Source organism: Hypomesus nipponensis, chromosome 8 (genome assembly GCF_054491055.1).
Source record: "Hypomesus nipponensis isolate SF chromosome 8, ASM5449105v1, whole genome shotgun sequence".
Classification (NCBI taxonomy): Eukaryota; Metazoa; Chordata; class Actinopteri; order Osmeriformes; family Osmeridae; genus Hypomesus; species Hypomesus nipponensis.
The window spans coordinates 17,576,298-17,602,511 of NC_140368.1; the positions used below are offsets into that span (position 1 = coordinate 17,576,298).

The following is a 26,214-nucleotide window of genomic DNA, read 5'->3' on the forward strand; positions in this document are numbered from 1 at the left end:
TAGCCAGACTGGCACTCCATCTGGAATGCCAACAGAGGTGTGAACCCATCCAATTGTCTTTGTCATCACAGACACCGCTCCCTTTCTAAGGTCTCTCCAATCCATGTATTCCTTCTTTCCACTCAATCTCCCCTTCTGTCATTCTTCATCCTCTTTATCCTCATCATCATGTCACCTCCCGCACATGCTTTTGCCCATTTCACCTTCCTTATCTTTTTATTTTCTGAGACTGTCCAGTTCCATAATTCACACAACTGACTCGGTACATACCCATATGACCTCCTGAGCAGTCAGAAAGCGATTAAGAAAGAGAGTGTGGCTCAAATCAAAACAATTCTTTTTTAGAGAGAGGATGAAAAAGAATCCCTTATTACCACTAATAATTACACTCACAACTTCTCCTGGTAACACTCTGGTTTAAACTTCATCTCCAACAATCACCCAGTATCAGGTCAGATTTGTCTGTTTAATGGAAACATTCTTTGATTAAACAGTATACAGGTGACATGTATTCTGGGAAGACAAAAGAAGCAAGTTTCGAGTAAATACATGCACGCACATTCGCGCACTCACTCACACACGTAAACACATACACACTCAATACATATACACATAAACACATGTTTGCAAACACACACACACACACGTGTCCGAGTCATATTTTTGTCAGTGTACACACACACACACACACATAAACACACTGTTAAAGATATAACTCTGACAATCAATTAATGCATTTCCATTAATTATTTGAATATTGTTCTAATATGAAATGGTTGAGCTGTACTTGCTCAACTTAGGACATTGAGGGAGGAAAAAATTTAAATAATATATTCACTGAAATATTTACAAAAGAATTGAAGGGTGCAATCAACACTCTTTAAACATTCTTGAAGGTACATACATTACATTTACATTGCAATTATCTATTTATGCATAGTGCTCTTGGTAGCATTCCAATACTATACACTTTAACTGGGGAATATGGGGAGTAGATAATCCCGCAAAGCAGTCTGACTTGTCACATCTGGACAATGCAAGTGAAAGATGGAGAATAAAAACAACCTCAACAGACAGGTTAATATCAAAATGTGTTTGTGTCTACCTATGACCATTAGCAACACCACATTTTATGTTCTCTAAGGCCTATGTGGTTAGGAAAAAATGTTGTAATGATCCCAAAGGATAAGTAAGAGGATTGCAAGATGTCAGCTGCCAGTTGAGTGCTCCTTCCTACCCTGCTGTCACAGCAGAGCAATGCAAGAAAGGAGAGGAACGCTCTTAGAATCAAGATGCGCCCTGCAAAATCTATGATGAATCAACCTCATACTACTTTGTTTAACAATTATTCATAAGAGTTTCCAGCTACCCTCAGGCAGCATTGACTTGAATGGCTGGTGTAACATAATGCACAGCAAGGATGTTTAAACTATAGTTGTTTTTGTTATAGACATTATTGCACATATATTTGTCAGGTTTTGTAAACGTTACATATGTTTAAGCTTTGTTTCATTGCTACACAAAGAAATATATACACCACATACTGCTTTGGTGGCACAGAATGTCAACACATTGTGTTTGATTTACAATTCAATAGTTTTGGCTATATTTTTTTCTTCTCCTCTTACTCATTCATGTTGTTTATTTGTTCACTAGCAGATCCCAAAAGCGATCCATTACAGGATCAGGTGACACACACATCCCGCAGCTAATAAGTAAAATTAATCTCTCTAGCCAGCATCTCAACCTTCTAAAAATCAGAATCAGAGCGAGGGGAAGCTTCATACCATGGCTTCAAACCATGGGTTGGGGGTGGTGGCAAGGCTTATGTGAAGGATCGGTAGGAGTTGGGTTTGTACATTTGGGGTAGGTGGTGGGAAGCGGATTTAGAGGTGCCATAGTTCCTAGTCAGCATAGATGATGAATCCAGAAAAAGTGCTGTACTTGTTGTTGTTGCCACCATGGGCCTTGCCCCCATCCAGCTTGATGTAGACCTCATCACCCGGCTCTAGGTGCAAGACAGCACTGTTGCTGGCGTAGTCATAATTCTGGTCAGCGTCCTGGGCGATGGCACTGGCACGAACCTGAGGTGAAAGGCACAGATTTATATCATGGAGATCAACAAGATGCACACCTGGTAATGTAACAAACACCTTGTCTGAACAGCATCATTATCACATATAAACAAATTATTGGAATGCATCTAAACCTCAAATGTGTTTAGTGTTGCTTAAATCTAGACCTCAGATTTAACCTGTGTATGTGAAATTGTAATGTTTAATTAGTTTTTTTTATTCCTGATGCAGATAGAATTAATACATCTTAACTACCATTTATGCTGGTAGAATTTTGTCTGTGGAGAGATTTAGAAGTTCCACTGCTATATTGTTTCATATTTTACTGTTTAGGTGATCCACCATGTAGTGGACCTTAAAACCCCCCCGAAATAAACAATTACCTTAAGAAGATATAAAGAAAAGGTCTGGGGCTTCATGTATAAAGGATTGCGCAGCTTTCATACGAGAAGATGGCATACGGTCAAAACTCGAAAAGTACCTACGCACAGAAATATTCAATGTATAAAAACGGTAGTACGCCAGGTCCTGCACATCTTTCCTTTATAAATCACAATCAACGTGAGATTGACCGCACGTGAACGAGCCACTGACCCCGCCTTGCCTCCTCCCATAAATGAAAATGCAGATCGACTATAAATGCGCTCCTGAAGTCATTTTTTTGTCTGAATTACCGTATTTCTTTGATTAAACGCCTCCCTTGAATAAATGCCGCACCAAAAATGAACGTTATTTAATAAACGCCGCAGCGTTTATTCGAAGAAATACGGTGACTGTGAGATCGAGGTTCTGACAACAGAGGTGGAGGCAAGAAAATGTGTCCTATTTGGCGGCCTGTCATCAGGTATTAGCGACAAAAGAATGTCGACGGAGTGGAAAACTGTTACTATTTGCGCCCTTTCTTGTTTTTAACCTGTAGCACTTTGAGATTTAGCTAAATGTAAAGCACGATACAAATAAAATTGATATTATTATTATAGGGCCATAAATGCTGTGGGTTCAGAGAACCGGACCATGGCAGAAATTAAGAAGAAATGGTCCAATGCAAAACTTTAAATTAAGAAACGAGTGGTGGGGGCGCATAACAGCATGGCAGCTATAGGGTTAGTGTGACATGCATTTTCTGAGTGAGTTTGTTTGACACCCTCAAGTTTAACAGAAGTTATTAAGTGGTGACGGATTAAACAGAAGGCTATATAGCATTTCCCATTTTTTAGCACCGTGGACAGTTCTAGTGATTCTACTGATTGTGTACTAAAACCTGGTATGGTCTCGGCACCTTACTCTTTAAAATTCAGATAAATTGGAAAAAACCAGTGGAGAAAGTGGAGAACAAAATAAAAACAGTAGAAAGAGTGTTAATGACAGAACTTTGCATCTATTTAGCTTTAAATATATTGTTGGTAAGTTTATGGAACAAGCTCTTTTGTCACTGGATTGATGCTAGATAAATCCACTTTAACTTCAAAGAATCATAATATTTGACTATCTGCTCGAGATGGACATTCTCTAAGACCCGTCTTGGAACTGTGAGTCTTCTCTGTTCAAAGCTGCAGGGGGAATAGCTTGTTCCTTACAGAATTTAAAGAAGTGGATCTGAACAGTTTCCATCCCAAATGTCCCCTGGTGCCATTTCTTGTCTATATTCAGATAAGGACATCACAAGAATAAGGATCACTTAAGAAGTTGTACTTTGAGGTATGGAATCAATAAAAACGAATGCCTGAGCACTCTTATTATTTGCTCTATTTAGATAATTTATCTTTTGTTTTGCACCAAAACGTCAGGTTTGCCTCCGTTTTGCTTTTCAACTCAGTAAGTTGAAAACCAATGGATCAGTGACTGTGTTGGGAGGTATTCTATGGGAGGCATTTGACTCAAGGCGTGCTGATCACTGGTCGCCGTGCATATATTGCGGTCGCCGTTGACAGGGCGATATGCTTGGCGAAGCAAGCACAGGCTCTGTGAATCGTGGAGACTAACAGTGCCACAGTGACACTGGGATGCCCCGGGGATAGAGATTACATTTGCTTCCTGGCAGGGTCTCTTAACGGCTGAACATTTTGATAAATAAAACACGTGGAAAAATGGATTTAAATCATTTTGAATGTCTGTAGTTACAGTAAAAAAACGTTTAAGTATAATGGGTTACCAAATCATTATTGCATTGTTACTATTGTAGTAATAATTGAAAATAACACTATAACTACTCCTACTACTATAATATTGCATAAACATACTCTTCGAGGCATATCTTAAATTATAAATATTGTAACTGAGCACACAAGCCGTTATTTTCCATAAGCATCAGAGATCCACACTCGTTGCTACACCATGAAAATGTACGCGCGTATTTACGCACAGTGATTGCGTCCTTCGAGGGTCACAGAATTAGACAATCAACAAAATATTGTCCTATTATAACTGCTTCTTGTTACAATAAATTGATTGGAGCAGGATAAAATTGAAAATACTTATACATACGTGATTCTCAACCCATCTCCACTTGATGAAATATTTTATTTTATGTTTTTTTTTTAATTATTTGTTTTACTGTTGCTTGCTTTTCCACAGGTGCACTTGCACTCATAGCGATTCGTGTTGTTAATTATAACTTGCTTAACTACATGCTCTTATGGTTCCTTCCTTTGGCACTTATTTTTGGTTGTTCACAATATGTGCTTCATGTTTTGGCTACCCGCAATGTTTTGGGGCTATCTTGTTGTTATTATCAGTGACCTATGCACTTTGTAAAGCTCTCTCTTGGAAGTCGCTTTGGATAAAAGCGTCTGCTAAATGAATAAATGTAAATGATGCCGCCGTGTGTCCGCTTTTTAGCTTACCTGGTTGTTTTTGCACAGATCAGCCCACATGCTGGTGCCGTCTCCGCCGCGCATTAGGACGTGGTAGGTGAAGAAGTAAATTCCAGGTATAGAGCAAGTGAACTTCCCTGTGGCTGGATCGTAATGATTACCTAGATTTGTCACAACGTCGTCAAATTTCAGCACCTCGTACCCCTCATGCTGCTTCTTAAGGCCTGCGTAAAACGCAATTTTGGGGACGGTGCTGTATGTGGCTGCGCTGATGGCCCCGGCCGCGGCATTTGATCCCGGGGGTCCGGGAAGTCCAGGCCGACCCGGTTCCCCTTTTTCCCCTTGTGGCCCTGATGGACCGGGTGGACCTGGTTCACCTGGTGGGCCCCTGGGGCCAGCCTTTCCCGGGCGGCCAGGTTCTCCTTTCTGTCCTTGTATAAAAGTTGGTAAAGACTGCATGAGGTTGTTGTCTCGCACAGTGTCTGCTGTTGCGGTACTGGTCGGAGATTTGGTACCGTATGGATCGCACACCATTCGGCAGGTTCCGAGCATCTCATAATGTGCGGAGGTACCAGCGGAGTTGACCAGAACCGGGATCAGAATCACCAACACTAACACCATGACGACACCAAGGACCCCGGCCGCTATTAGCCGCTTCCTGCCGACCAGTCTAGTCAGCGCAGGGCGATCCTCTTGTCTGCTTTTGGGTGAAATCTTGGTGGTTGGTGGGCACACTTATAGAATGAAAAAAATATAGAGCCAACTTTTGTGGTTCGCCCTCACTGATAATTAACTTTCTGGGGCCAAGCCCTCAACGCGTTTTTTCTTTTCCGTTCACGTTTGCTGATGTTTGCTTATTTAAGTCTCACCAAAAAAGAAAGTTAAGCGTTTTTCAGGATGGCGCTTTAGTCGTCAGTGATTTCAAAACCACTGCGTTCAGCATCTCTCTGAGTTGGTACACTTTAAGCTCGCTGTCACGTGTGGGCACCCGGCACAAAAACACTTCGATGAAAGAACAACCTTTATCCACTAAAGTGCAGAGGTTTATGTCCAAAGGTGAACAGTTGCCTTTGCATTTAAAACCTACCACTGTGTACGCAGTCCAGGGAATACCAAAGAAAAGGCAGTCTGATGTCAACTGTTGAAAGATATCAAGCCTATGGTTAGGGCGCAGCCTCAGCTCACGAACAGTCTAGGGACGAGAGAATAGATAAGAGGGAGGGCAGAAAAGCGCACAGTCTTAAGAAAGATGAGAATGTAGCGTGATGTGACACCACCCATTCCGTTATTTTGATATTTCTCGCAGTCCGACACACAGTGGGAGAGCACTTGGCGTGCGCACTTGCAGAAACATTTGCAATTATAAGCTAGTTAGTATAAGGGTGAAATCCATTTATAGTATTCATATCACACTTAAACTTACACACAACATGTATATCCCAATGTGACAAATTCATATTTTAAATGTAATTTTTCAACGTTTCCCCAAATTTGTCTCACAGAGAAAAAACCTCAGGGCGTAGAATCAACTGCCTATAGCATATTAACTACTTATGGATTGATCCATCAAAGGTTTCCGTATCAATCCAAGGCAGTAAATGAAATTATTGAGAGGACTTTGTTGATGTATCGTACATGTCCCTGAAATGAGCTCAGAAGGTAACAAGCGATCATTGAGACACTTCAATCAATAGCCTTCCATGCAGATGATGAATTGCCCTGAAGAGCAATGTGGTAAGCACAAATGAGTATACATTTAGTCTGGGCATTTTACTAGAACACATACCATTATATTACACACACCTTAATCAACAGGTTAGGCGTCCCCACTAAGACTGGGTCAAGTAAAGTGCTTGGAAATGTGTAATGGGCAATTCATAACATGATAAAATCTATAAAATCAAATCAAAATGTATTTGTATAGCCCTTTTTACAAGCAATGTCACAGAGGGCTTCATTTACGTCCATAGAACTGCCCCTCAACCAACCTAAACCCTCAAGGGTATGCGTTCTGTATATTTTAATTGTAATGTTATCTTCAACCCAATCTCAATACTCTGTAAATGCAGCACTGTTTTGTTCACTATTACATGGCACAATATATTCAATAAAAAGACAATCATAACACAGCACAGATTACTGTGGTCACTCTTATTTTAATGTAAACCTAAATGTCATAAACTGGTTGGCATAATTAATGTATACCCATTGCCCCCCTACCTTCCCCCTCATTAAAAGGGCATGGAGCCAGCACCTGGGTTGATCAGAACTGCCCTAACACACTCTCTCCTATAAATCACACAGTAAAAAATCAATGGCGTTGGTTAGCTAGGGACTCATTGTGTCCTTGGTGCCAAGAGATGAATCGAGAAGCAGCAAGGAGTAACAACATCTGCTAAGGGGAGGGGTAGGGACGGAACAACAACACAATATCAACAAAACATGTTTAACAAGAAAGCACTGGGATCATGATTATCTACAACAGTCAACTGCTGAATAGAATTAAGTATGAAAAGGTCAGAAATCCATTACGTTTTTCTGACAGATGAAGCTTTGCGGTAATTATGCATTTTCAAGACTGGATTAATTTTTTTCACTGCAACTTTCTCCTCCAAGCTGAATCCAACACAACTGAACAGATATAGAATAGTTAAAATGGTCCTTATCCTACAGGCCGACAAGGACAGATAATGGGTTTATTCTTCAGTCTATGATGACTAAATTAATGAACTAATATAGTTTGTATACTAAGAGAATGTACCATTTGGGATACCTATCTCTAAGGTCTCTAAGGCAATGGTTTAAATTGTGTTTATGTTGTGCTATTTATTATCGTTGTTGTGTTGTGAATTAGTTCTGCGGTCTTGTAAATGTAATATTTGGGGTTTTGAAATGCAGCGTTTCTTTAAGGTACAAATAGGTAAAACATTTTCAGTCAAAATATAAAAGTTTTGGAGAGAGTTGGTTAGCAGCGCAGACATCTTGGTGCCGGTGGAATGTCAACTTTGGAACGGCCCGCTACTCCCCAGAAATCCTGTTCCAGCCAATCTCCATCGACGAGGCAGCCCTTCCTCCTTGTGAAACCACTGTCATTGAAACTCGAGCTGGAGGAAAGCGTAGAAGTTCAGACAAAAATTGGGGGGCACTGTTCTTTGTATTTTAATTTATTTTATAACATTGCCTATTGCAGCTTTACATGTTTATATTCTGTTAATTTGGTTGTTCACCTGAGTTATAACACACCTCCTACAGATGAACAGCAGCAGGTCAAATTGGAGGACTTTGCTTGGAAAATGGCATGCTTTCTGGAAATGTTGTAAATTTAACATGCTGTGAATAACACTAATTAAAAGGTGACACGGGTGAGTAGGGGTTTGTGGAGGTAGAGGGAGATTGATTGAGCAATGAGAGAAAGGAGTTTGAACACATTGAACACAAGGCAGAGGGGAAGAAGAGAAGTGAGACACTGTAGGGAGAGGTTTACGGAAGGATTATGTAGGAGGACAGTGAATATATAAGGGGTTGAGGAAAGGTTGGGATCCAAGTATGTACTGAGGAAGGGTAGATAGGAGGATGAGGTGTAGATGAGGTTAGTGTGGAGTGTGTTTGGTTACATGTCAGGCCTCCTGTAGAGTGTACCTGCTCCTGCTCTAAAACAGATGCACATGCTGTGCCCGTGAGTGTGGTGTGTGAATGAGCAGGACAGGCAGCCCCATGGCAGCTAACACACACCTCTTTCCCTCTGTTGCAGAGTGAGGGACAGTGTGTGAATCTACTCTAGATGTTGCATGTTGTGTGTGTGTGTGAAGGCGTTTCACTGCACCTCAGAGTCCAGCACTCATCCTTTTCAGGCATGGTCTGGTGTCACCTTTCAGGGCAGAGTCTGTGTTGGTCTCAACTCGTCAAAACTTAAACAGAATAGAATATATTTATTTTAAAAGCTCAATAGCAGAACAATTGTAACATAGAGCATAGATATTGTTGCATGTGGATTGATAAAAAGCAAGAAAAAAACATTTTATTTTAAATGAGAGCTGAATGTTTTTCTTGGTAAGTAAAAAACACTTTTGGGAAGAATTGATGCTTCCATTGTACCTTATTGGGGTTCACCCAGATATAAGCAATAGTGCAGTCACTGGAAAATTGAAACCATAAAAATCATTCAGACACACCAATTTCCAGTATCATTGAGAGGGGGAAAGACATTCGAATCACAATTTAGTTGAGGACAGGACTTACAAACAATGGATTGCATATCAGGATGCTACATTGTCTCAGTATGGTCTCCTCTGTGAAAGATTTACTTAAAAACATGACCCTACTATTGTTCTAGGCCACTTGTTGTCTCTCATCAAATGTTGGCCCTTATCCAGGGGTTTGGGCACTGCTGCTTGATGCAGCCAAGAGACAGAGTAGCCTGTACAATTGACCACTAGAGACATTGCAGATTCATCCCTTTCTATTGAAAAACAAGGAAAAAAAAGAGCAAACAAGTGTTGAGGTAACAGACAGTGACTTTAGAACCCTCCCCTCAAGGGCACAATTCCTCAGTCCAGAGTTAAGACCCCTTAAACCCTCCCAAATCCCACACTGAACTCATCCTGGCCAAATGCTGGTTACTCAGCCTGGTCTTACAAAAGGGGGCACTGACAGAACCCTTGAGGGGGTTGGATACAACAATTTTCTCTCCTCCATTTTCTGTGCTCTTATCATGTCTAACATAGGGGTTGGCTAATATCATCTCACTTGTGGGGTCTCAACAAGGCACTGTTGTACAATTACCACAATAGTTGGTGTGACACAAACACAGTCCAGTAAAAATATTAAACAGATATTATCAGAATCAGAATTTGGTTTCTAAAAAAACTAAACTAAAACCATGACTTAAGTTGAAATGTTTGAGGAAAGGGTACATTCAACAGGTTGACTGAACCTTCATTTTGTGACACAAAGTTTCTGACCACATCCCACAGAGATTGAAAATCTTTTATTCTTTGTCTAATGGAAGAGAACACAAGCACAAAGGGCCTTATAGACCAAATGTACGTAACTTTACAGATACAGTGGCATTTATGAAGATAGAACTTGGCGTGAGACTACACCTATTTCCATGCAAGCTTTTGAGCATACATTTGCACATGGCAATGAAGGATTTTTTTTGTATTCTAAACATACTACAGTTTTCCTTTTATAAACTTCAATCTACCTCTTACAATTAGATTTCACATTTTGTGAAATTGCATTGTGTTTTTTTCTGCTTGTGAATACGGCTATGTTTCACAAATGAGTCATGTGGCTTTGGTGTAAATTACATCCATTGTTGGTAGATTTTAAGTGTGAAAGCGGTAACAAATCTTGTCCACGTATGCATAGTTTTTAAAAATCAAAACAATGTACGTCATGTTTGTAAATCACAACTTTTTGTAGAGTTTATGTATGTTCTTCGTATGCCACTATATAGTATGAAATGTATGTAATGTCAGGTTTATAAATGAGACTCAAGTTGAATAAAGCAACACAGTTAAACCCAAGTTGCAAACTTGGGGTCAGTAATGATTCAGTTTCAACAGTTCAGAAGTATTAATAAAAATATGTTAACCAAAGTTAATTAAATGATTGGTTGAATTAATAGAATACATTATAATTTTGATCAACTTCCTGCTTACTTCCTGTATTTAAACTCAATGAACCCCAACCTTGGTTGAGATTCATGTGTGACATTGTTAGCATACAAACATACATGCTGTATAAAAAAATTATAATTCCTTGTTGATAAATACATAAAAAGAAGGGATAAAGGCACATGCAGTGAGGTCCAGCCTGCCAGACAAGCAGTCAACTCTTCTCTTCCACGTCTTTTTCCTCACTTGTTCTTGGCAGCCAGAGGCTTGCGGCTGATCTTTTTGGTTTTGTCATTGCTCTTCTTTGGCGGCTCAGGATTTGCTTGCATGTGGCGCCCGTAGAGACTGTGGAGAGGTGTAAATAAAGAAAACATATTTTTAAGTATGTTTCATTGATCATCCAGACGATCAAACAACTAGTCCAGAACATTGTCTTTATCTTAAAACGTTTAGGAGGTTTTGTTTGCTATCAATGATCGATCATTAACTTCAAATCTGTTACCAGATCACCTTAGACATTCCAATGAGTCAACCTATTGTCCTCCAATGTCAATTATGAAACAGAATCATTCCTGCATCCTCTCATTAAATCTCCTTGGCCTGATTATCAGCAAGGTTACTCAAGCGATTAAGCATCATTGTACCTAATTTACAACTTTTGCTTTAGAACTATAAACAGGCTGGAATAAATAGGCTGTAATCAAGAGTTTCTTTCTCTCACAACCACACATACATCTTCTCCTCTTTTTCCCCACTCGCCTCCACAGAGGGCTAAAGAGCCGCAGCTGGGGATTATCCAGGAGAGGAAAAGGAAATACACAAAGACACAATTATCTCTGAACTGGGCCGCTCTCTGGCTTGGAGAGAGGGAGAGCAAGGAAAAGGGGAGACAAAGACTGAGGAAGAGTTCTTTCCAGTCCACTGAGCTCTCTCTGTGTGGTAGAGAGCCACCCATGGGGCCGAACAAAGTGACAGAGAGAGAGATATGGTGGGGGGGGAATAAGAGGAGAAAGGAGGGAAATAAGGACAGCGATGAAGAGACACAGTAACACACTGTCCATGGTGGTCTGTAGTAACAGACAGTAATGAGCAGGCAAGACTGAATGTTGACAAAATGCCTAATGATTTGTCTCTGTATGTGTGTGTTGTGTGTGGCAGCATCTGATCAGGCCACTAGTGATCATTGAAGAGTGCAATTTGAGAAGTGGGTCTAATTGCAGAAGTTAAATGTCACATGCCTGCTTGACTTGAAGGGAATAAGTAATTTCCAATATTTACCATTGAGACATATGTGCAAAGTCAGTCAATTATTTGAACACACACAGGTGACATCAAGTATTTTTCATTATTGGTCCAGCTAATATTGCATTTGACAGAGCAATATTGTTACATTTTATCAACATAACCTGTAGCTCTCCCACCCCTTCTGAGAAGGCCAAAGCCTAGGCTGTCTCGATGGTGGAAAAATACACACCCTGCCTAGACAAACTGACATACAAAGACTGATCATTCTCTTACAAACATTTCCCGACAATGATACGTAATTTATTGAATTCATACTCATTCCTTATAGCAGCTAGAGCAAAAATCAAACAAGAAAGACAGGGTCTGTTTGTCTGTGGGATTGAACAACACTGCCTGCAAGCGTAGAGGGGTGGGAGACTATCCTTCCCTTTCTCGCCACCTCCAGAACTACCACCATAGCACTGGTTCCTTCAGAGATGCCTAGTCAGCCGTTCCAATGTATCCCAGGAGGAGAGAGTTGTCTGGGGGGGGAAGGAGGCACTCCAAACATACCGCCCACCCCCGGGACCTTAAATGTCTGAGATGGAAGAACAGGAGTCCTGAGAGATGTGATCCAAGTCTTCTACCTCTGATACTAAAACCCTTCACTGCTTGATGAAAAGTGGAAAACATTTTTTGTACTGGATGGAAGTGTAGCCTCCCTCTTTGCCATTCATCCCTACTCTTTTGCTCATTGCCCTTCTCCCTCTCTGATTTTAATGTCTAATAAAGAACAATAAATATAAACAAAGAAAAAGACCAGCCCAGTCAAATACATTTTCTCACATTTAATTGTATTTAACTCACATTGCATTGTGTGGATTCGACCATTTGGCTTAACTGGTATTTTGCCTTTGTTTTCATTTTGATTATAAAAAGTTTGTCCATTTTGTCAGTTTGTTTTGTTAATTACGCGTCTGATGAGGATAAATTAAACGTCAGCCTAAAATGTAGAATAATTAGTACACATACCCTGAAAGAAAAGGAGAAATACAATTGGATTAGACGTGTGATTGATAGTGCTATCTCCTTTAAAATGAAACACGATTACTCAGTCAATAAGTTATGCTATGGATAAGATGCTACGCTATGGATAAGAGCGTCTGCTAAATGACTACATGTAAATAAGTGGCTGAGTTGGTGTGCTCAGTGGTGTCATAACAAGGTGCCATGTTTACATTGTGGCCTCGTCTTCCTGATATATGCCTCAAAAACTGAGAAGGGCCGGGGGAGGAGGAGGAAGAAAAGGGAGAGTTTGAAGACAAATCCAATGTGACACAAAATCCATGCTCATACAAGAGAGTATAATGCTAATTAATTATGGTGGAATTTAGGATATTGCTTATATAGGACATCTTCAAGGGTAATTCTGGTACAGGTATACAATTGTACACAATGTAGCAGGTGGGATGTAGTCAATTACATTAAACCTCAAGGTCAACCATGTAGTTGAAAACAAGTGTAAGGGTGACATCAGTCCATGAGTGGTGGGTATAAAAAAAAAACATGTTCACCACACAATAAAGGTCAGTGTGCCAACCAAACTAACCACCAGCACCTCAAAGCATAGTATTTATTTTTGTAGGGAGTCAGATGGCTGAGCGGTTAGGGAATCGGACTAGTAATCTGAAGGTTGCCAGATCATGCCAAATGACATTGTGTCCATGGGCAAGTCACTTCACCCTACTTGCCTTGGGGGGAATGTCCCTGTAATTACTGTAAGTCGCTCTGGATAAGAGCGTCTCCTCAATGACTAAATGTTAATGTATTTGATCAACTTAGGGAGGCTGGGGGTGTTTCTGATAGCCAGTGAACTGGAGTGTATTTGTCAGGTTTGCATAGTGAAGTTGGTTCAGTCTGAGAGGCTAAGCTGATGTGACTAGGGCTTGTCAGGAAGGATCAGGGCTCACAGCATCACATAGACACCTGCTGGTGTCAATGGCTAAATTGGCCTTGTTTTACAACCATCTGATGAGGCGGGAGGGGGATCACTATCCCACCCTGTCTCTCCATCTTTCCCCTTTTCTACCCACACATTCCTCTCTCATTCTCCATCTCCTCTTTTCACAACCCTCCCTCTCTCTGACAGCTTGTTTGGACTGACATGCCAAAGAAACGTTCGGAATACTGAGTGAGAGAGAGAAAGAAAGAGAGACACAAAACACCAAGGTGAATAAAGAAAGGGAAATATCATTGGTGAATAGGATTCAGCTTCAACACAGGTTTTAGCTGAATAATGCTTCAGCTGAGAAAAATGTTTCAAGAAATGTTTTGTCTTTATTAAAGCATGTTAAGAGGACTATGGACTTTCCCTACAAATTAACCAGTTAATAAAAACAAAACAAATCTTATGCAAAAAATTGTATATCAAAGAAATTGCAGCTGCTCTAATAAGCTTCTGAAAAATCCCTAAAATCCCTGATCCTGCTGTGCTCCATGCTAAATGAAGTTTAAAAAAATCTACTTTTCCCCTCATGTGTAAGACTATGTTGAGTAGGTCTCGTCTTTCCTCTCCTTTGTTCCAGATTGTGACCATTCCGCCTCTGTCTCTGATTCTCTCCCACTCTATGATGCACTCACTTTCCTTAAAGCCACAGATACAAAGACACAACCATACCACACACAAATCAATGAAAACCGTCCAGGCTTATTACTCTTGTCCATAGGCTGCCGGAGCACCAGTTATATCTGTGGAGCCTCACAAAGATTTCCCATGCTTAAGTGTGGGGGTGACTTGAAGAAGGCCCTGGTGGACTGTTAAGGCCAATTAAAACGGAGTGGGGAGGGGGGTGCCAAGGTAATAGAATCTGAATCCTGAAATGGTCTTATGGACTTTGTGAGGCACTACTATTCCACACGGCTTAATTAATCAAGCCACAGTGTCATGCATGCACACACACACGCACTACAGTTTAGTGTGTGCATCATTTTCTTGATAAATGTGAGGGTCATGGGAAACAATCTGAAATCAGGTTTTGTCCATACATTATTTTTTTAACGCCATAAAGATCTATATGTTCATGCTAAGGGCCATGCAGAAGTAAAAAATATCATAAATGTCTATTAGTCAAAATCTTTTGTTGTATGCTGTTTTTCGTTTGTTTTACACAGTATTATTCAGCAAATGTTGGGATCAAATCATGGGGAGAGAAAAAAGAGGATGACAGAGTAAAATGAGGAAATGAGAGAGAGAGATGCAGAAGAAACAAGACCATGAAGTTGGAGGAGGGAAAAGGGGATGCAGTAAGAGAGGATGTTAAAAGGAGAGAGAAGGATTGATAAAGTTTAAAGTGAATACAGGAAGGTCCTGGCCTGGCATGTGTAGGAGGTCCCTAATGAGGTGTCAGACTGATAACCAATAGGAGGCCCCTGGCTGTGCTGGGGACCAATGTTAAGAGATGTCTCGTCTTGGCTAATGAAGAATGATGGAACTCATCCTACCACCTCCCATGACACTTCTCTATATAGCTTTACCACCCAAACTATACACACATATATATGTATACTATCCCATTTAACTCCACCTTAACATCATCAACAGGCCTTCAACAGTATGGTTTTTGCAGTGTCATAATTTTAAATTTGCCATATTAATTACATATGAATCAACAGCAAGCTCCACTGACCTATTCATGGTTTAATTCCTATTCTGCCAATGTATAGAGGGTGGCTTATTTAGACTAATAAAGTTGGAACAACTTGAATTAAAATGTTTCACTAAGACTCATATTCCCAGCAACTTCTGGTCATTTCAAATACTATTTATAGCTCCATGTGCCAAGGTTTGCATGAAGTTGTCTCGACAGAGTAGCCCAAGAAAGATAGCTTCTGTTCAGACCCATCCAATAGCCAGTGGGAGACCCCATAGAGTCATCTCAGGGGTGCATCAATGCATGAATATAATTAGGGCAGAAACTCTTGAGAACTCAGGAGCATATTCAGCAGAATTAGCGAATGAGGGCCAGCCATGCAGAAATGCAGAGAAAGAGAGACACTGATAAAATATGCTATAGCAAAATGTGTTCGTTAAGGGTGATGAATTGCAGACCAGACAGAGGTTCCGACACAAAGATCTCCACTTGATCATGTAGGGGGTTAAATATTGTCCAAACAACCAAAACAAATTCCCCTATGGTTTAAAGGAAGATGGGAAACTGAACAGTGTATTAACATGAACCAAATAATGCCAATACCAATAGAATTCCAGGTATTTGACTCTATGGGTTAAATCAGAGCAAGAATGTATGGTTAAATGAAATACGCATTTAATAACTTTGCAAATGAATGAAATCAATAACAAGGAAAACATGTTACAATATGAAAGCTTTAAATCGTACCTACTCTACCATGATCATTGTAAATCAGATAGAAAGAAAGAGGTGAGCAAGGAGTAGGACAGTGGGACAAGGGAGAACTGAGGAGAAGGTCTCAGGAGATGAAGAATCCACAGAACAATGAATTACAATTCCCTTTATACACAAGACCAACCAATCAGATCAAATCTAGAATGGGGTGTGAGAGCAAGTTGAGACCATCCAGGAGACCATCCAGGAACTCCAGACTTTAGCATATGAGAGGTGGGGGCAGGTTGACACCCAGCCATACAGTCACCTGATTCTGATGTTACTGACTTAAGATGTGCAGCAGGTAACTCCTATTAGTTGGGGTTAAGATTAGGGTTAGAACAACAAACACTGCATTTGGCAAATCCATGCATTCAAAAGAAGGAAACTGCTTTCATGCCCTCCACTGTTACCAAACCAATATAATATAATTTATGTATGTAACACATTTCTCAATTACATCAGAGTTGTATATTGCTAGACAAAGAGGTAAACTGAGAGTTCAGTACAATAATAAGCACTAAAGTACATGAAAAAAACATTGAGGCAAAAGGACTAAACTACAGAGCCCATAATGCATTCCAGTAGGTTCTAACAGCATACACTCTCGAGGTGCAACAGGTGATCATAGTAAGCTCTTGGAGTGGTGCTACACGACTCAGCGTGTTAAGAAAATGCTGACCAGCTACACCGCCTCGCTAATGAGAATCTAATAGGTTACTAATGACACATCTGCTCTCTTAGTAATAAGGGGACCTTAAATAGCTTTCTAAATGTACACCATCTCCATACCCTATTACTTAAAAGGAAATCCTCAGAGCTTATTCAACTATCTAAGGCCATGTCCATAAACAATCCCCTAAGCACCTACTCTCCAGAGTGGATATGAAAATAAATTCCATGCCTGTCTATGAGGGTAAAAGGGTGGAATATAAACGCAGGATTTGATAAAAAAGAAAGAGAGAGAGAATAAGGAATAGAGAGGCATGAATAAAAGATCTGAGGGGCAGAGGAGAAACAGAGTTTACGGTATGTTAATGAACTATGAGCACGCTGTTGCGAGCTCTTCGATGCTGTCAGTCCGCCAATTTTCTCTGTCAGGTTAACAAGCTGCTCTATGAAATATGCATGACAGTTATATACAGTATACTCCCCAGAATCCAAACTTGTGTGTATGTACATGCAGAAGTAGATGCAAGACACAAAAATGCACATTTGATCTGTGCATGTACTCTTGCTTTGTTTTGAAAGCCCTATCAATGCAGTTACATACTCTAGACTTAACAAGGGATGTCACCATCATCAAGTTCACCTCAGACTGCTCAATTGTCAGATACACTGACAGTAGCTGATTGCAATAATTGTGAAAGTGATATGGACACTACACACAGTTCTGTATTTCCAATGCATTGTATACCTTGTTAATATGATCTGATACATACTGAGTACAGAATAAAAGTACAGTTTAACAATATACATTATGTAGGTCTTTGTATAAGGAAAAAGAGGAATGGGAATAAGGAAAGAGAAAATGTGTGAGTGTGTATCTGAGTCTGCGGGAATGTGTGAGACAGAATAGAAAAGAGAGAGGGCATTTGGAGAGATGGAGAGTTTCGTTTCTGGAAGCTGAAGGACATTACTGCAGGTGTGAATTAAATTGTTGGGCCTTAGATGTATTCTTCTGTGTGGCAAATCCCAGGGCCCTGTTATCACCTGTCTCTAGTGACATAACTAAGTTTACCCTTCTGTTGCTCACTCAAAATTGTCCTTCTCAACTTTTCTTTTTATATGAAAGAAAAAGGTGCAATGGTCTCTTATTTTATTCCTGAGCAGTATGTTGGCAAGGTCACAGACAATTCCATAGTCCATATTCACTGGAAGGAAATGACACTGAGACAAAGACAGGATTAAAGAGTTATGGACCAACAGAAAGTTCACCAGCACCCTGTTCTGGCTAGATCACACAGGGAGAGAAAAAGGATCACACTGTGTGATCGAAACATCAACCTCATGCTGTTCCAATCTCACTCACTTAACACACACACAAGCACTTTTAAATTAAAATAAGAAAATCTGTCAAAAAACGCCACCATCCTTTAACTGAAAAGTATGTACAGTCAACTCTGGAATAATTGGCACTCATGGTAAATATATGTAAAAAGGGTTCACCTATAAGGGTCAGATGGCTGAGCGGTTAGGGAGTCGGGCTATTAATCAGAAGGTTGATGGTTCGATTCGTGGCTGTGCCAAATGACGTAGTGTCCTTGAGCAAAGCACTTCACCCTACCTGCCTCGGGGAGAATGTCCCTGTACTTACTGTAAGTCGCTCTGGATAAGAGTGTCTGCTACATGAAAATGTAAATTTAAGTCAGTCTATAAAAATGTATATAAAAAATCAGTTAAACTTATGTTTTTTATTACAAAACCACATTTGCCACAATTATTGCCACCAGTGCATTTCATACGTTTGCGTTTAGTCATTTAGCAGACGCTCTTATCCAGAGCAACTTACAGTTAATACAGGGACATTCCCCCCGAGGCAAGTAGGGTGAAGTGCCTTGCCCAAGGACAAGACGTCATTTGGAACAGCGGGGAATCAACATCCCTTTAATAAAACAGCGCGGAGGGCAACATTTTCCTGCCACTTTAATCTATTGCAGTTGTCAAATGAGTCATGCTTCGAAGGGTAATTTACATAGATTTAGCTAAATGTGCCACAAAGTAGTCAATGAAAGTTTGAAGTTGGGAGGACATGTCTGGAGGAAGAGCAGCGCATTACAGTAGACCTGCTAACCCTTCCTTCAAACATGCCTCTTCATCAGCTTTTGTAATTTCTTTCCAAAGCGACAATTTGAAAATAGGCCATCAATCAGTCAATCAAGCAAATGTTTTAATAGAGCTATATGCTATGTAAATTGCAAGTGCTTCCACTGTGTAAATTTTTGGGTTGTTAGCACAAAAGGTAAAATCATGTCTACTGTATTACCTTGGCTCAGCACAGGATTTGTTTTAACTACAACATTCATAACCAACTAGAGCAAGGCTACAGCCGGGTCACTAATAGGAAACGTATTCTTTCCCGCAACATGGCCGAGTTTATGGAGATAAATGAACCCATCCCACACCTATAGCACTCTGCTATGTCACTGTGCTGCAGTCTATACTTAAGCATTAACCCCAAGAGGCCGTGGTTTGCGCTAATTTTAGAACAGGTAAGGGGAGTTGTAAAAAAAAACCTTACCTGTTCTTAAATCAGCGCAAAACACAGACTCGCGGGGCTTATTGCTTTTCCAAAACTGCTACTACAAATATTTGATATGGTTTCATAAATAAAAACAATTAGAAACAAAATTGTTTAATAATAAACCGTCATTCTTCCGCCACAACAAAATATAGTTTCTACATAAATCGTTGCCACGCAACAGCCAGATGGACACCTTTGCAGTGTTTTTTTAAATTTGAAATATTCAATGCGCAGTAATATGTAAGGGATTATGCCCGACGAGGTGTCCAATATCACCTGATAATGGACGATGCGGAGGCATGACCCGTCCGACGCACAGCGGATTGAAGAGTTGAATAGCAAATAAATGTGAGATGACCGCATCAAAGTTGACATATTCTCCTAACTGTAATTACAATTTGAAAGTATGTTTAACAACATGACTAGCCAGCTATCGAGCCATGTCATTGTCCCCAAATAAAATCTAGATTGATTAGCGAGGTGAATAGCGAATGGGATGTGAGATGAGCGGTTACGTGACACTGACACAGTACATTCAGAAAGGTAACATTCTCAAATAGGTTAAAATAAATATTGAAGTCACTCATTGATGTAAATTACAAGTTACTGTAGCTTCTTGTTCAAGTCTTTCAAAGTTGTAAATGGAGGCTTTGACTCCGTCACTGTTGTTATGGTTACTTATTTCATACATTTTGTACAGGCTCATATACTATTTTGCCAGTGGAATAATTTAGAACGGTGAAAAGACAGTTTTGCTGCAATGACGCAGTAGGTATCCGTTATCACCCGATAATGGACACCCCTGCAGCCAATCAGAATCGAGTATTCACTCAGACCATGGTATAAGGAATGTTAAAGAATGTTATGAGGACAACCTGTAAGGTTATGCTGGATTTTACAAAGGCATGGAACGCCATATAGCCAATCACAATCAAAAATGGGAACAACCAGTTTTAGAAATGAAGGCTATTTATGCGTTGGCTACTGCTGTAAATAAAATAGCTAGCCTACACTCACGGCGGTAAATGCAGTGTAACTGTTGATCTTATTTTGATCTAGAGCTACCTAAGAAGTAGGCTAGCTCTCACTTAAACGTTACTGTGTAGCAACAAAACCTACAGGTAAAGTTGATATCACCAGCTTTATTGGACTCTCCTGTGGGGTATTCCAGGTGGCGGGTTTAGTAAAAACTTTGAGTTGTTTAACCCTGAAAAGAGGCTTACTCCAAGGTTTCCGTTCCAGAAAGAGAGGTAACTAAAACTTTTGTTAAGTTTCCATGGTAACTTACTCCTTAAAACTAACCTGCTCGCTAGCAGGTTTTCCATGCCAAACTCTGCATTTTTTACCGATCCCCTCCCACTTTCTTAGCCCGATAGCGCTGGCAGACACGGCATATAATTTCCTGGTTCAGCCGAGCGATCTCGAACAAAATATAATTTGCTTAGTTTTACGCCGGGATACGATTTTAGGCTGTGGATTGATGTACTTTAATTTCCTGATGAATAACTAAGTTAACGTTACCGTTTCCTGTCACAATCCGTAATTTATTTTAGCAACATTCTCAGCCCTTGGGTCTTCATCGCTAGTGTTACTCGCCGTGGACTTGCACTCAGATTGGACCAAATGCCTTTTGCCACTGAAATAAAGACAAACTAGAGAGCAATACCATTTCTGGGGAAATTGTGAGGGTGTGCTTGCGGATGCCCCAGCTGCCCATAGTCTTCTGGTGTTTACATATTTAAAAAAGCATTTAAGTGTATGACTGCAGTTCTGACCATTGTGTTCCCTTGATAATAAGTTTGTAAAAATGACATGCATCACTTAGATGGAGGAGAGGTGATACTGGTTGGTTGGAAGAGAAGCAGGCCAAATGTAGCTCATGAAGATGCAGCGCTAGGTAACTTATTAAATTGTAATCAGATAAACAACTTGTTGGTTGCCCAACAAGAGGAAGACACAGCATCTGCTTCTTCAACTCCTTAATCCTCTCAGGGCACCTGTTGCACCGGGTTAGAAAGACATCAGCATAATGTAGCTAATTTTACACAATACATTAAGGATTGAAAAATCAACACCCATCTTTGCTATATTTAAAGGGTCAATTGTAGGCTATGGGACGTCAATGTTACAGTTAGTCTAATTATGTGTAGGACCGTGTTTCTCAAGTGGTGGGTCCCGACTCCCGACCCAAGTGGATCGCAAGCTGGTGTAGGACTTATTGATTCATAAAACCATCTAAACTCCATATATTTATGTTTTCTGTTATTTAAAAGTAAGCTCAGACGTATGAATGGAAAAGGCATCTTTGTAAACCATCCTGGTTTGTTGTTATGTGTAAACCAAACATTTCACTTAGCTACTTGACTTTAAATAATCACTTTGTATTCTACCAAAGACAACAAAGTTGACTAGACTAGCTAGATTTTTTTAAAGCTAACTGGCTACCACTACGGCACTAGCTGGTGGCTGGACGATTTGTACAGTACCTCCCAGAAGAGGTCTGGAACGGAAGACTAACAAGGTAGCAAGTTAGCTGTAGCTAGGTCTAACACTTGGTAACACTGCAGATAGTAGCAGATGTGCTGGGGTAACAGCTAGAGCTAACTCCTCTGTGAAATAGCAGACCACTGTTCCGAAAGTAGATCTACTAGCTTAGCTCTAATATCAGCGTAGTAGCTATAGAGCTATCATATTTAGCTAGCTAGCTACATTTCACAAACGTGTTTCATATTACAATGTAAAACGAAAACATTTGGCAAACCGGTGTAAAAATTGACCTAATCTCTATGACTTAAATGTCATTGCAAGTTTTGCCCTTCTCGGGATATTTTCAGGCATTTAGCCTACTCATATTGCATTCATTCATTAATAAAGAACCCCCTTTGAAGCTTATTTTAACAACGACGTTACCAGCAGTAGCTATCTCAGATGGAATCGCGATTAAAATAGTACCATCTGCTAACTGAAAATATGCCCCCAAAAACGTGAATAAACTTGACATTTAGTTAGGGGAAAATCACTCATTCATAAAAATGTCAGTGGTAGCGATCATTGTCAGTAACAAGGCAAAATGCGATATAGCCCTGCTGTGTGGAGAAGCTGCCCCGGTAAATTGTAGGCTACTACTACTGTACTACTGTCTTGGTAGCGATTGCGTTGGTTTAATTCGATTTAACGTTACTTCCGTTGTACGGTCTAGGCTGAAATGAATTATTTTCATGAACAGATTGACAAAGTTTAGGCTGTGGCAATGGAGTTCAGGTTAGTAGTCACTAGTCAGATAGGTTCACCTATTGAAATACTTTTGAAGTAAGGGGTAGTGCCGAACATGAGCCGCCGTTTGACATCCTACGAGCTGTTAACAGCTGTGGAGATGTTTTTTTTTAGCTAACAATACTAGCGTTCTTCTAGACACTATGCTACAGTACAGCGTTGCAGTGAGCTACACTGGTTTAAAACCACAGGTAATGATAATTTCACTAACAAATCGTTTAGTTGTAATCTAATTTCATAATAAATCCTACAACGAAAATGTATTTGTGAGGAATGTTTATTTTAACGATTGAAAACATATGCATCAGAGACCGCTGTAGTATGTGTTGCCCGGGCAACAGAGGCTAATGTCATGATGCGAATGCTTCAGTGAAATTGTGGACTACCGTTTCCGAAAGTAGATGTACTTCCTTAATAATATTACCTTACATTGTACATTACACATCACAATTGTGTGTCATATCACAAAGTAAAATTACCAAATAGTTATCACCCAGGCCTCTTTGTTTGTGGCGTTTCTGTAGCTGCCTTGCTGTAAAGAAGTTAGCCTAAGCCTAGTCATCTCCCAGAAGTTAACGAGCTGCTAAACTAATGTTCTGCTAGAGATAGTCACGCGAGCTTTCGTGACGTTAGTGGCGTCAGTGACTGGGACGTTAGTGACGTTAGTGGCGTCAGTGACTGTGGCTAGCAAGTTAGCCACCGTTAGCTTCACTTTTCGTCACAAAAACGTAATTTCTACTAAACCGTGCAACGGAACGTAAATCCCGATACAAGCAACTCAATCGCTACCAAGACGAAACTTTTGACACCTAGGTTGCCTATGTAGTCCAAATATTGACAAAGTTTTAGGGGTGGGAAAAGAAATAATAATAATAATAAATATATATGTGAGATAACAATGGTTTGTGCTAGCCGAAGGCAAGCACACCCCAATAATTGAAATTGTATTTGGTCTTCTTATTGCCTACAAATAAAATCCAACAATGAGCAGCCTATTTCTATCGGCTATTGTTCCTACAATTTACATGATTCATATGATTCCTACAATTTATATGATGTACCATCCTGTAACTGTTGTTTCAGCAAATCTATTTCAACATTGTTGTGGGTCAATATATTGGCCAAACAACCGAAACCAATTCCCCTATGATTTGAAGGAAGATGGGGAAACTGCACAGTGTATTAGAATTAACCAAATAATGCCAATATCAATGAAATTACAGTTATTTGACTCTTTGGGTTAAATCAGAGCAAGAATGGTCAAATTAAGGTTAAATAATATAATCATTTTATCATATTGCAAATGAATGCAATCAATGAAGTTAACTCTTATGCCTACTCTACCATGATTATTGTAAACCAGAGATAGAAAGCATGAGGTGAGGAAGAAGGAGTAGGACAAGCCAGAGCTGAGGAGAAGGTCTCAGGAGATCAAGAATCCACAGAACAATGCTTCACAATTCCTTTTATACCTAAGAATAACTACAATCACACCAGAATCTTGACCCTTACTTATCAACATGTCTAGCAATGCTACAGTAAGTTACCCAGATGTGAGAGCCATCAAGTTAAGACTCCATCCAGTCACTCCTTATTTTACCATAAGAGAGGTGGGGGCAGGTTGATACCCTTACAAGATCAGCCTTTATTCTTCTGCCCTAAGTACAACAACTCTTGGTCAAAATAGAAATTCAGCAAATTCAACAATTAATATTAATGTAGGTTATTGTTCTTACTATTAACATCACCTGTGACCATGCATCCTCCCATAACTGGTGTTTGGGTAAATCTTTTTCGAGATTAGCCTTTATTCTTCTACCTTAAGTAGGCCTACACCATCTCTTGGTCAGTTTTTGGCACTTTCTTCATGAGGTGCAATTTGTACAACTCATTTACTTGTAACTGGGTATACATGAGATTACATTAGCTACATTTTACAGTTCCACATGCAAAATTCACCTGCCATTAAATGAACATCTCACTGTATACAGCATCCATGCTCTGTTCAACAGGATCAGAATGTGTAAATCGTTTTTTTAATATAAATTATTCTCACAATGTCAGTGTAACTGACAATTCCGCACAAGCCTGTAAATATAAGTAGTTGGGAAGAGAACTACCAGCAGCTACCATACATAATTCTCTGGATCCATTTCTGCGGCAGCAGTCAATGTCTCTTCGTCATTTTAATCATCATCATCATCATCATCATCATCTTTTGATGAAAAGCATTCTGTTGTGGGAAACTGCTACTACAAATTGAAATAGGCACCAATTGATATTTACTTAGTATCATGTTGAATATGATTAAAACTAAGGTGACGTTGAGGCTACAATCATAAGCGTATATGTAATATACGTATATGCGGAATATGTGCTCGACCATAAACACTAAATAAAACTTGTATCTGAAGTTTAGTGGAGTAGGACAACGTTTTTTGTCGCCGGGTGCCATGGTGGATCCTGGTATCGGAGCTCCATTGATGTTGGCTTTTAATAGTTCTCATGCCCACGCTTAACTCTGAGTTGACGTACTCCAAGTTGAGTTAAAAAATTAATATCAGCTTTTCTGGAACAAAATTTTTGGAGTTTCCCATGTTAGAGTAACTCAACTCAGAGTTCAGGGTTAATCTCAGAGTTTGTTAAACCCACTACCTGGATTACCCCCCTGAAATTGGTTATCTCTTTTTTGTACATAACAGTCAAGTTATCATAAAGCTAACTTAGCTATATTTTTTATTTCTTGAATTGACCGCTTCACCAAACTTCTTGAGTTTATTTTTGATGCAATTTCGTCCTACATTTGTTGTTTTTTGTTTGCAGTTATTTGTGGATCAAATTTACGTTAATTTTTTTGCATTCCTGTAGAAGCACAATATTTTCCTCTTCTGACCAATTTGGTATTCTTGCCTTCTTTTTGTAGGTCTATAAGCTAGCTAGAGCTAATGAGCTATAGCTACTAGTGATGCACTAGCGATACAACTGAACAAACGCGGTCTCCATGGAAACGGTCAAATTTTACTGCTGTGAAATCACATTCAATGTAGTAAATCCCAAAACGTTTCACCTTACCTAAGGAAACCATTTAAGGGATTCTATGCAACCCCCGTAAGTAAATAGCCTTAGCTAAGCCTCCCTTAGCTAAGGAGAAATCCACCCCTAAGCGTAATAATTCAGGAAAAAACTTAAGGTGTTTTGTGCAACCGGACCCTGGCTCATCATGCCATTCAGTACATATTCCACCTCCGAGACAATAGGCGTAGCCACTTAATTATTTAGTATTTAAATTATGTTATTACTCCACCCACATTGTGGAGACTTCGGGATTAATTGCGTGAGCAAGATACCAAATTAATGTAATTTTGCAAGTGTTACACCAGTGCCTTAGTTTGTATTCTGGAGGTGCCTTTGTTGTTACTTGCTCGTGCCCTTTTTCTTCTCATGTAACATCTAATGAGGTTGGATAATACAAAGCAAGGAATAGACCATTCCTCTTTATATAATCTCTCCAGATCACCCAGAGTTGTAGGTCATAACTTTGCGGAAACTCAACCTTACTTA

The 26,214-nt window shown here is 39.8% G+C and overlaps 2 protein-coding genes across 4 annotated transcripts in view; both read right to left on the minus strand.

Moving 5' to 3' along the window:
• Positions 1 to 1,739: 1,739 nt before the first annotated feature.
• Positions 1,740 to 5,533, minus strand: c1ql3a (complement component 1, q subcomponent-like 3a). Of its 3 annotated transcripts, none has more exons than XM_084703029.1 (3): positions 5,386 to 5,509; positions 4,919 to 5,307; positions 1,740 to 2,084 (listed from the first exon to the last, which is right to left on the minus strand). In XM_084703029.1, the coding sequence occupies exons 1-3, from the start codon at positions 5,507 to 5,509 to the stop codon at positions 1,905 to 1,907; spliced, it is 693 nt and encodes a 230-aa protein (XP_084559155.1). In that variant the 3' UTR covers positions 1,740 to 1,904. The 3 variants fall into 3 exon arrangements, with proteins under 3 accessions (XP_084559155.1, XP_084559154.1, XP_084559156.1); XM_084703028.1 differs by having other exon boundaries at positions 4,919 to 5,314; positions 5,366 to 5,509; XM_084703030.1 differs by having other exon boundaries at positions 4,919 to 5,533.
• A 4,327-nt stretch (positions 5,534 to 9,860) lies between these two features.
• The window catches only part of rsu1 (Ras suppressor protein 1), a 103,912-nt gene continuing 87,558 nt past the window's right edge, over positions 9,861 to 26,214 (minus strand). The window contains exon 9 of the mRNA XM_084703398.1: positions 9,861 to 10,854. Within this exon, the coding sequence (XP_084559524.1) occupies positions 10,752 to 10,854 (103 nt within the window). The 3' untranslated portion in view covers positions 9,861 to 10,751. The remainder of the gene's footprint in view (positions 10,855 to 26,214) is intronic.

Excerpts from the sequence above, each read along its gene's own strand:
- c1ql3a (XM_084703030.1), bottom strand. The coding sequence starts at position 5,509 with ATGGTGTTAGTGTTGGTGATTCTGATCCCGGTTCTGGTCAACTCCGCT. Across the intron at positions 2,085-4,918 it reads ATCTGTGCAAAAACAACCAG|GTTCGTGCCAGTGCCATCGC; the intron begins GTAAGCTAAAAA and ends CTTTCACCTCAG.